Here is a 12011-nt window from a genome sequence, read left to right on the forward strand (position 1 = left end):
ATTGCAAGAAGCCCCAAAGTCTATCTTGAGGAATCAACAGTTACTTTTGGATATTTTGTTCAGCATGCAGAATAGGGGACATGGTATATTTTGGCTCAAGACAGGATCATCATCTGCCTGCCTGGCTGCTCCCTGAGCATTCCTAAGAAAAATGAAAATGATTAGCCTGGCCTGCTTGATTTCTCCCATGCTGCAAGTACCTTTTGAGAAGCCTGTCTCTGGAACCTGGACTGGCTTGCATTATCAGAGTCAGCATTCGAGGTAGGCCAGACCAGGAAAACAACTCCAAAAGTCCATGTTTATTGAGACTGGCTGCAGCAACAGAATCCTGAAAGCCAGAGTGGATTTTCCCTCCCTCCCTTCTATACCCCCAGGGAGCCAGTCTGAGTCTCTTCCTAATGTTTTGCTTCTTTCTTAGATCTGAAGAATATTTTTACAGGTTGTTGCAACCATGTCGGCAGAGTTTCTCCAAAAATGTCGCTGTGATGGTTGATTATTGCATGGGAACAGTCCATTCCCATTGCTAGTTGCTGTACATTAAAGACAGGATTTTATTTAACTATTTGTTTATTTTGAAGATTTGTATGGTCATGCATCTTCAAGGGCAACTCTGGGTAGCTTACAATAATAATAAAACTACAGAAACATTAAAAAAAAACCATAAAACCCTTCAACAACCATGCCAAGACACCCTCTGTCTATCCCAGTGTCTAGTCTTGAGCCAGGTCTTGGTCGCCTTCTGGAAAGCTAAAAGGATGGAAGCTTGCCAGGTCGCAGCGGGAGGATATTCCATAATTAAGGTAGTCACAGAAAAGGAACACTTCCAAGGTCCTGTTACATGGCAACATTTTAGAGAAAGGACATGGAACATGTCTATCTCTATCCAATCTGATACAACAAGCAGATACTCTTAGGGAGAAGCAATCCCAGCGATAACCTGGGCTCCTGCTCTGTAGGACTTTAAAGGTGATAACCAATATCTTGAATTGTACACAAAAGGTGTGCAAGATCACACTACAAAAGTATAGCATGGGCAAACCTAGAAGCACCTAGCCTTATCTACACTGATATATTCTGGACCAGTGGTAGCTTCCTGGTGATCTTCAAAGGAAGCCTCACGTAGAGCATTTCCCAGGAGATCCTGATTTCAAATTCAGAATGAGTTTAAGCTCCCTGCCAGAGTCACGTAAAGGACCTGGCAACATCTGCAGGAGATGGGAGATTACAGATTTGCCTTGCATGTTCCATTCCCAGATTATCCCTCTCCCTTCATCCCCTTTCTCTCTGCTGACATTTTTCACTTTTCTTCTCCTTCTCTGTGCCTAGCACACCCTGTCCTTTTCCCCTAACTCAAAGAAAACAATATTTCATGGCTCTCTTCTTTAATTTCTTTTAGGCACTGCAGAGTGAAGTTACAGCACCTCTGTTTCTCTAGGAAGCATCTAAGGGAGTAGGTGGGGAGGAAGAGAAAGAAGAAATGGGAAGGACAAGGGACCGATGCAAAAAGATACAAGGATTTCCAATGTGGGCTATGCAGTCCTAATAGCACCAAATTTTTCCTATTAGATAATATAGCTATAAAATAATGTCTTACCTTTTGTTGCTTTCATTCTCTCTCAGAGAACATGTGCTTCTGTCCGTCCTTGTAGAGTCTGAATTTCTGCAGTGCTCAGAGCAGTCCAGAGCTAGGTTACAGTGAACTTTTTCACTGTAAACTAAAAGATTTGTGGATGGAAAGCTTCATCTTCTGAAGCATCTTGACAATCTTGTATTTGACACAGGTATTTGCTGTGTTGACTGATACCATATCAGGATAACAAAATATTCTTTTATAGCGATTTTGAGAAATATATAATGATTATTCTTTAGATAAATAAATCCCTTTTTTAAAAAATTATTGCATCATATTCAGTATTTAACCCTACCATAGTGAAAATATTTTATTGCGCTATGCTTCAATTTCTAACAGGTATTCTGATTGGTAAAACCAACTACCTAATGAATGAAATGGAAGCTTAAGAGCAAATGGCAAATTACTGTTTATCAGTTTAAATGCAGAGTTCCCCCCCCCCCTATACTTGTCAAGCAGCATTAAGCAAGCTGTCAGATAGTAGATAAATTGCACTCAACGTAATGTCTTTATTCTACAGAGACAGTTAATCCAATTAAACAACCTGTGCCAATCATTGCCAAGGCTGGGATAGGGGATAGTAATCCAGCTTCCTACCTAGGCTACAGTGTATTTGTGGACCAGAGCAAAATCCCCAAACTGAATGATCATCAGGACTCTCATGAGCAGTTCCTTGGCAAGTCTAGGAAAGAGCTAAAGAAACTAGCAAGGGAAGGATGTTGGGCTGGGAGCCATACCCTGAGAGCAAAGGCTTACCAGCACATTATCCAAGATATACCATGCCGGCTAATGACTGCTGATGCCTTCGTCTACCAAGATGTTGCCAGCAAGTTATTTGGAAACCAGAGTGAAAGTTTGGATCCCTTGCCTGAATTCCTGGAAGGAAGCATCATGCCTGAATACTGCCTCACTCCAGAAGGGATAACGGCTTTGAAGAAAATACTTATCTGCATTTTCAATCTGTACCCTGAGATTACTTACTGTCCTTTGCTCCCAGCTGTGACTGCTCTGCTGCTCCATTACAGCCAAGACGAGGCCCACTGCTTTGAGTTGACTTGCCGACTCCTCTACTCCAAGGCTCCCCACACCACCTACATAGACCAGTCCTTCCTAGTTCATGAGGCCTCCTGTATGACCTTTGGGGACTTAGCCAATAAGCACTGCCCAGCTGCCCATCAGCTGATAGCAAGTTCATCAGACATCTTGGAGGTGTACTCTGAGTGGCTGGTGTGGCTCTTTGACGATCTTCCCTTTAATTATGTCATTCGCATCTTTGATGTGTATCTCTTGGAGGGGCAAAAGGTCCTTTACCGCATTGCTCTGGCACTGCTGAAGCAATACCGGCTCTTTATGACTTCAAGAGGACAAGAGGTGGTTGACATCAAGGAAAGCTTGCAGGCTTTCCTGTGGGACATTCATGAATACTTGGCAGCTGAAAAGCTTTTAGAGAAAGCATTTGGCATCCGACTTTTCTCCCGCAAAGAAATCTGGCTTCTTCAGATGGCTAACAGGAAGGCTCTGGTGGATAAAGGAGTAACAAGGGTGCAGCACAGGTAAAAGAACCTTCTTTACTATATTTTTGGGCATGCCATAGCATTTCCAGTTATGAGATGCTATACAATACCACTCTAAATGACTGGAGAACCTAGCCAATTAGAATAACTCATGCAGAGTATTTCCTGCCCATCCTATCAATCACAGTAAAATATGCCTTCCCCCACAGAGAGATTCTAGTCTACAACTGCCATAATCAGTCTGCCCTCAGCACTGTAAGTTTACAAACCTCATAAAATATATTAGATAATCATGTCAGTAGGTAATACTAGTCATGTATGAACTTTCTAAAAAGTATAATAACAAATTTGAGCCATGTTAGATTTATACCAGCTTTGGAAAAAATGTAGAAATAAGCATGAGGATACATCAATAATAGCCCTGGAAGCAAATTGGTTTAAATTTGCATGTGTTTTAACAATGTCATATGCACTCTACCATTGGGGTCTGCATTTACTGTGTGTATATGGTTTAAGCCTTACTGTGCTTTATGTTTGTTTGAGATATATCAGAACTTAAGAGTAGGATTTCGTTTTAACCAGACTTCATTGCTAAGTCTGAATTATAGAACATGGGCTTCCAAAGTCCATTCCTGACAGCAGATATTTTTTTCCAAAAGAACATACAGAACTAATATCAAGGTCCGACCCCAAGGCTTCAGGATCTGCTCCATACAAAGCTGGAGTGTTGCTTCCAGAATCTCTCCAGTAGTTACAATTGAATAATCAGCCTAACTGTATTTAATTCATTACTGGAAGGATGAAATTTAAAAATTCCCTATGTGCTAAGACTAGTCACACTCTGACTGCCCGCTAATGAACCCATCACCAATAGTAACACCCTTATTCCGTTTTCTGGTTTTATGCTTATTTTATTTCTAATATGTTTTATTTTGAAGATTAATCTGTGAGTGCAATAAATTATATTTAATTGATGAGTTTGTTCTCATCCTGCCCCACTTTTCTCCTGGTCTTAATGGTCAAGTAGCCTGAAAAAGTGTGGTGGGAGGCACCAACATTATAGCAGAATCCATCTGCCTCTTAGATTGGTGCTCCCTCTTTTGAGTAGGATGCAAACGCATGGGCAGTTTCCCAGATAAATGAAATGGACATTTTGATCTCTAGCATTGGCAAGATATGCCATGCTTAAAATCACCTCTAATATCAGATTAGGTTTCAATTCCTGAAACCTAAAGACACTGAAGATCTGTAAAGTAAAGTAAACTTAGTTACAGTGCTAGGAATAATAGATTGTCTAACGGAGGTTGTCTGCTTTATACATGTAGGCATATATTTGTGTATGTGGAGGGGGGGAGGGAAGTATTTCTATCCCAGAAGTCTTGAAAATAACTAATATCCACTTCTGATGCAAGAGGGTACAAGGGGCAAGATGGATGGAAAGTAATCAAATAGAAAAGCAACTTAGAACTAAGGAGAAATTTCCTAACAGTGAGAACTATTAACCAATGCTCCTACTTGAGCAAGGGTTGGACTAAAAGACCTCCAAGGTCCCTTCCAACTCAGTTATTCTGTTAATATGACAGCTTTCATTAAAACAATGAGCAACCATCTCTTAACATAATTCTGGTTTGAAGAGTGTATGATATCTTATGCTTCATCCAAAGACAATCCAGAAGGAATATGTAGTTGTAAATGTAAAAAGAATAAGGAAAGCTGAACAACCAGCAGATCACATGACCATCCTTGCTCCAAAACAAGTCCCAGAGTTTATGGCCATTGTGTGTCCTGTACCATTGCAATTTCAGGATGTAATATATCAGCAGCTGTTCCTGCTTGAGAATTATTTGCAAAGAATGCCCTCTCTATCCTAAAAGCCAATCTCTTTGGAATTATAGTTTGATTAGAGTCTCTCTTTTCTTTTCCTGTTGCACAGACAACCATTCCACCTCATTGTGAATGCACATAATTTTAGTTCCACCATTGTTAAGGCTCAAGAAATGCGCATTGTGTGGTCCTGGATCCCAGAACGATTTTCTTTATACCCACCTCTTCTTTTATTCTCAACTTCTGAAAATGGATACAGTTTACGAAGGTAAGGGCCATATTTTCAAAGTATACCCAAAATATGACATTTATTAAGGCAAATAATAAACTGAACAGAGCTATAAAAGTTTAGACCAGTTAAAGAATTAGCACAAGGAACTGAATAGAATATTAGAAACAAGAGCATCGTATTTTACAAAGTGATAGCTTTGGCAGTTACAAAGATTATAAAATCTCCATGTTCCAAGTGGCCAAAATCAAAGAAACCATATTAAAGCTTAATCTAAAATTCTAATGCGGTCAGTATACCGATGTGCTTTAAAAAAATGTCACCTTAAACAATTGTGGAGGATTTACTATTTATTCATACAGTCCATTTAAGTGCTTATGATACTGACATTACAATTGGTCTTGGCATAGCTGAGAACTCCACATAATTAACTAAGGACAAGTTCACAAAGCACTTGGGAAGCTTACAAAAATAAAATTAAAGACTGACCAAACATTCAGAATAAGAACTATGGTTTATGCACCTTCCTTAAACTCAAATGAGGGCCAAGTATCCTGTGATTCTTAAATGTCACCCTCTTTTGCTGCTGACTCCAATGTTTGGGAGTTCTTGATCTTTTCTTGGAGTGATCTTGGATTATGGCATAGCTAAAAAAACTGGGAAACGGCTCAAAATGGTACAAAAGCACAGAAAAGGATGCCAAGGTGACCAATTCCTTATACTTTGGGAATTCTTAGTGTACTGTTGTTGGATCCCTAAGCCTGAGTGTATGCTTATTAAGGCTGCTTAGTGCTTCAGGATCAACCTTCAGAAAGAGCAGATGCACAAATACAATATTAGTCTGCAGCATTTTCAAATGTTGTCTACCCACCCCCAACAATCTTGTGATAATTTAAAGGTACTATGTTCATGCTCCCTTGAGTTCCAAATCATTTTACAAAGATAATATCCAAAGTGCCACACAGCCTTAGTGCCTATCCCATCTCTGTTCACTAAACAAATAATAGACTCTTGTGGGCTCAGCGTGGGCTACGAAACCTCCAAGCAATATGCTTCCCAATTTGGATATTTGCTCATCAGAAGCAATTTCCACATAGAGTGCTCAGACAGTAGCATAGGTAAATTTCTCTGGAAATGTACCCTTTGGCAGAAGATGCAATTAGAAAGCTGCCACTGAAATCAGTGTCTCATTGCTTTCTTTTGAATGATCCTAATCAGCACATATTCAGGACAAATGGGGAGAACACCAGAGAAAATGCAGGGGGTAGGATCTTTAAAATTTCCAGCGCTTTGGAACTTTTAAGTTTGAAAAATGTAACATGAGAAGACACATACACACACACACACACACAAACAAACAAACATACAGAGAGAGATGGGGTGGATGGGTTGTGAGGTATTTTTGAAAACAAGTAATACTGAGATTGATCACAACTGGACCTTCAGGTATTAAGTATTCTTCAAGACCTTAACTAGGCAGTCTTCCTAGATGTGAATACTATAGCTCCCAAAATTTCTGAAAAGCATCAGATTAGAGAAAAATAATCTAAGATGCCAAAAAAGAGAGAAAATCTCAAGAAGTTGATTACCTTGCAGCATGTACTATTTATTTGTTATAACAGTTTTATTCTTCTCCAACTATAGTCTTCCAGAATGGCTACCATAAGATTAGTAAAATTAAAATAGTCTCTAATTTCAACTTTCAGATCTAGAACAGATCTGTCTAAGGAGAAAGAAAAGAGGAAGAAAGAAGCAGATCAAGGCTACCCTTCTTAAACCAGCATATTCTTGCTATGATTAGTTTCAAACTGAAATATTCAGGAAATAGCAACTGTCAGATGATGGAAGGAAGGAGCTGATGGAACGGATCTTTCCTCAGAGCTTGTAGAATAAATTTCTCTCTTTAGCCTGATGGGAGGGTCCTTTCCTATGCTTAGATTATTACGAAGTAATTTAATTGAAGAACCTCTTTGAGGGAACTTCACAAAGCAGCCCCTCACTTTTAGGCACACCTAACAAACCATGAGGAAATAGCCTCTTTCCTGATGTTCAGCAATCTTCTGCAAAAGTGAATCTCCACCAGAGTGAAATAGTTCACCCTTGCTGCTCTTGATTGCTGATATCGCAGCAAAAACTCTTGCTTCTTCACAAGAAACCACTAACTTGAAACAAATCATTCCAGAGATCATAATAGAGATGGCTCTATTATGTGAGATGGTACTGCTTTGCACTGGCCTACCTCTTATTCTGCCATTCAGAAAGGAGCCTGCAGGGAAGAGGGCAGAAGCCACTGAATGAATCAACATTAGCAGTGCTTTGGGGTGTGGCCACCAAAGTTGTAATTTCTTAGCCACGCCATAAAAGACACATGTGGGAGTGGCTGAAGTCCTGGTAATGATAGAAAACCCATTTATATTAATATTTTGGACTGCCCCCATGCCTGCCCCTAGGATCTTCTCTGCAGTTCACACAGTTCATATAACCAACTGGCCTTTTAGTCATTGGGGGGAAAAAGGTACCTTCAACTGTGTTCTAGCCATTTTCCTTATACATATTTTCAAAACAGAAGGGAAATATTTAGAAATCCATGTACTTTGGGGACGTACTTTAGCAACAATAGAATAAGAATAGCTTAAGGATATGTTGGGAGGGGTGTGAAAACCTCACGCCCTCTCAAAGGACGAATCTGACTAGACATCCTTAATGGTGTGAATATTACAGCTTGGAGCGTCTGATAGTCAAGGTGCACCTATATTAAAATTATCACTCGTTTTACAACCACAGTTAAGCTGTCTGATTCCAAACCCAGGAATCTGTGTCAGGATCCTGCATGTGCCATGGAGATTATGATGCATTCAGGTTTTATGTGAGCAATTACCTGCTTCACTGAGCAGAAATTATGGCTTCCAAATGTCCACTTTGCAGTTATTATACAACATGGAACAACATTATCTCATTATTGTTTATACTGTAGATGTATGTGTTACGGTTTTGGAAAAAAAATTGGTACATTTTTTCTTTTTCTTTCTTTCTTTTTTTTTGGGGGGGGAGGTTGGGAAATTAGCTTGGTTGAATTGGGTGGCCACATACAAGTTTAAAATAAAGAAAGGAATACTGGTGGGACTGAAGGAATGGTTTGGCTTTTCCTTTATGGATTTAACATAACAATGACTTGTTGGCAGTCAATACCAGCTGCTACTCCTCCGGGTGCTCGAACAAATTGCTCTGGAAATCCAAAGAGGAAAAGGTTTTATACAGGTGATTCTCATTTAGTGACCATTTATGATGGTGATGAAAAAGTAACTTTGTGACCAGTCCTCACATGTATGACCATGCACATCTGTAAGTCAAAGAAAGCTTAAGTAACCTCAAAGGGAACAGTCGCAGTATCATTTAAGTGACAGCTTCGTTTAACAACCGACTTGCTAGTCCCCGCTGTGATCACTAAACTGCATATAAAGCATCATGAGGCTTAGTTCAAGGGCAGAAGATAAGAGGTGTGCAGGGCAAGAGGAACTCTCCTGTTATCCTAAAAGAGAGACAGAAATGAAGACAAGGAGTACTTAGCTCTAGCAGTAATAAGACTTTTACAGTAGATAAATGAAAGGATCAACAGTGCTTTCCAACATCTCAGCACCTTCACATTCAATTTAGTGTCTTTCAGGGTCAGCCTACTAGGTAGACAAGACTAGAAAATCAGCTCCGTAGGAAGACCAGAACTATACTTTGTTGAGATTGGCTATAATAGCAGAATCGTGTAAACCTGAATGTTCTGCACCTACCCCCCTTCCCCTTCTTATACTCCAGTGAATTAGGGAGATATCTGCCTGAGCCACTTCCAAATATTATCTTGTTTCCCAGGACCTAAATAATGTCTCAGCTCCTTTGTCTAAGCTTCTTGCATATTTTCCTCAAGATCACCTCTTTTACTCTCTACATTTTGTTCCATCACTCCTGGCAGAGATGTCCCTTTGTCCTGATCCTTTAAATCATTGTTCTGAGGACTCTACAAGGAGTTTAAAAATGGCATATTTAAAAAGAATATAGAAAAAAATTATACATTGTTATTACAAATTTTTAAAAAAGCATTAAAAACTAACACAAATAAAGAGGGAGGGAGGGAAGGAAGGAAAGAAAAAAGGAAGGAAGGAAGGAAGGAAGGAACGTGCAGAAACAAAAGTTAAAAAGAAATAGGAAGATACGTCTGATATCCTTTGCAGCAAATATAAGTACAATTACAAAATTATCTCTTATTTGATGATTATAAAAAGCTCACTTTTTTCTATTATCCAGTTTTTTTTTCTAATCATCAAAACCACAGGTCATAAGTGCATTTTTTTTCCCTGTTCATGCAAAAAGTCTTTAAAGAGTTTCCAATCAGCCATAAAGGTATTATTTTTTCTCTGATCAAAGAAGTTAATTTAGCCATCTCTGCAAGTTTCATCATCTTCATCACCCATTCTAATGGTTAGAAGATTTAGAAGATTTATAGCAGAAAATCCTCTGCATGAAAAATGGAATTTGTTCTACTGAGTACATATTCCATAAGTACATGGATCTGAGACAATGTAAAACATGCAAGGTTAACTAGATCACTTCTATTTCAGAGTCTGTCTGGTTTCCATCTTGTTGTTTTTCTTGCTCTAGGCTTCTTAATAAAGCACCAAGAATAACATGCTCCACTGTTCAAGCCATCTCCATCTCAATGCCATCAAGGAATTGCTTTCCCAGCCATTAGCAGGGGACTCATTTCATCCCATTTTTTTTTGCTTCCTACAGGTTTTATTCCTGCTGTGAAGGCTATGAGCCAACTTTACTGTTGTTAAAAAACACACTGGGAGAAGTAAGTTATTTAGTTCTGTATACAGTGTCTCAAAAAATCTGGGTTAGTGGGATCTTCCATCTATGGGGCTATAATAAAACAGGAACTATCCAAAGTCATATGCAACATGTGTATTCTAGGCTAAAAACAAAATTCTGTGCTTAAACCACAAACATGCATTCCTTTACTTCTATGTAAAAAGGATGCACAACTCTCTCAAATGTCTACATGCTCAGTCTTATTAAATCAGGAGTATTTTTTTTAAAGAATGCTGATGATGGAGGTAAGTAGATGTCTGAGAGCCTAATGGAGGATGGAGGAAAGACAAGGATTGAAGAAAAGATAGGGGGCTTTATAAAACAATCAGGAAGTTTTCACATATGACTGTCTGTTGAGGTTTGTTTCAAAAATAAATCACATTAATTGCCAAAAAAAAGAATGGGGTGGAACCATTTAATCAATACAAACGAATGAACGAATGTGTTCCTGTCAGAGACGCTTTCAAAGGTAATAATTTGTATATTGAGTATCTATTTCCTGCCTGATAAGGAGGAAGGGGAAGCATTCCGAGGACTGTTTCACCAAGTTTGCCACCAACTGTGAACGCCAACTACTCAAAAGGAAATTGCAGGCAATTCTTATATGACACACATTTCTTTTTGCTCACAGCTTTATATGGAGAGGTGTACATCTCAGCCTCAAATACACACTTAGAAGCGTTAACACCTGGACAAGTTTTAAGTTGCTTCCAGGTCCTAAATTTACAGGATGAACATCATGCTGGGTTACTAAGAATAGCGTATTTCAGATAAGAGCCTCATCTCTGAACGTTCTCTCCAGTGAGCATTGCCTGACATCCTCTTGGATTGCAATGGTGGTGAATATCTCTAGCTTGGATGTAGGATGAGGGTAGTGGTTTGTTCTCCAAGCTTATGGGTTGGCTTCCAAATGTTGTGTTACCAGGCTAGGTAACATCTTCAGTGAAGTTTAGAGGATGTCAGTGTCAGTGTTTTTCTGCTTTTAAAGGCTTTGTGTGGTCAGTCGGTCTTGTGATGGGAAGGTTACATCAGGTGAGGGTCTTGTGATGGGTCTTGTGAGGGGTCACATCAAGTGAGGGTCTTCATCTCCACTGAAGATGTTACCTAGCCTGGTATTGAAATGTTTGGAAACCAATCCACAAACTCAGAGAATGAATCTCCCCCTCATCTTTTTAGATGCCAGAGAAAGATCTGATTTTGGTTCCCAAGACTCCAGCGTTATTTCATGCTTCTGTCTTTAACTACTTGGCTATTTCTAATCTTTGGTTATGCATTTTACTGATTGTTTTTTAGCCTTTGCTGCCTGGAATTGTATGTATTCCGTTACTACATAAATACCCTGGAAGCGCAGGGTATTTATGAAGCAAAACGTCAGTGAATTAATTTATTCAAAACTGCTCCCCTAAACCTGTATACACATCAAAAGGGGATACTAGAGCCTCGTCCCTATTGTTCTGCTCCAGGGTGCCCTCATAAAGTAAGTGGAAGATGATAATAACGTGTTTTTAAACTACATCTCCACATTACTTGGTAACCCCATTTTTTCTTCACTAGATGGTTTGAATACAGTAAGAGTTTAAGTGGTCTTCTGTGATCATACATTTTCTTGAGACTTTTTGGTTATCAGGAAACCTTACGCAGTTGCTCACATCTTACTCCCACTCAGGTATGTGGAGCATTTCTTTCCTCTGACTGGAATGAAAGGAAAAAACGGGGAGGAACAGCAAGCTTCTTTGGCACAGGAGAATGCTTTATTTTTACAGTAAGTTTAACTTACTTCCATAGCAATAGTAACAGCATGTAGACTTGTATACTGCACCATGGTGCATCACAGCACTCTCTTAAGGAGTTTATACAGTGAGCATATATTGCCCACCAATAATCTGGCTCCTCATTTTGTCGATCTCAAAAGGATGGAAGGTTGAGTCAACCTTGAGCCCGTCGGATCAAACTC

The 12011-nt window shown here is 39.3% G+C and overlaps 1 protein-coding gene across 1 annotated transcript in view; it reads left to right on the top strand.

Moving 5' to 3' along the window:
* Positions 1 to 1950: 1950 nt before the first annotated feature.
* LOC107286782 (TBC1 domain family member 24-like) overlaps positions 1951 to 12011 on the top strand; it is a 15410-nt gene continuing 5349 nt past the window's right edge. Inside the window, exons 1-5 of the mRNA XM_015815206.1 lie at positions 1951 to 1969; positions 2151 to 3183; positions 5078 to 5236; positions 9977 to 10040; positions 11724 to 11819. Of these exons, the coding sequence (XP_015670692.1) occupies positions 1951 to 1969; positions 2151 to 3183; positions 5078 to 5236; positions 9977 to 10040; positions 11724 to 11819 (1371 nt within the window). The remainder of the gene's footprint in view (positions 1970 to 2150; positions 3184 to 5077; positions 5237 to 9976; positions 10041 to 11723; positions 11820 to 12011) is intronic.

This window comes from Protobothrops mucrosquamatus, unplaced genomic scaffold (assembly GCF_001527695.2).
Source record: "Protobothrops mucrosquamatus isolate PMUCROS unplaced genomic scaffold, P.Mucros_1.0 scaffold325, whole genome shotgun sequence".
Taxonomy (NCBI): domain Eukaryota; kingdom Metazoa; phylum Chordata; class Lepidosauria; order Squamata; family Viperidae; genus Protobothrops; species Protobothrops mucrosquamatus.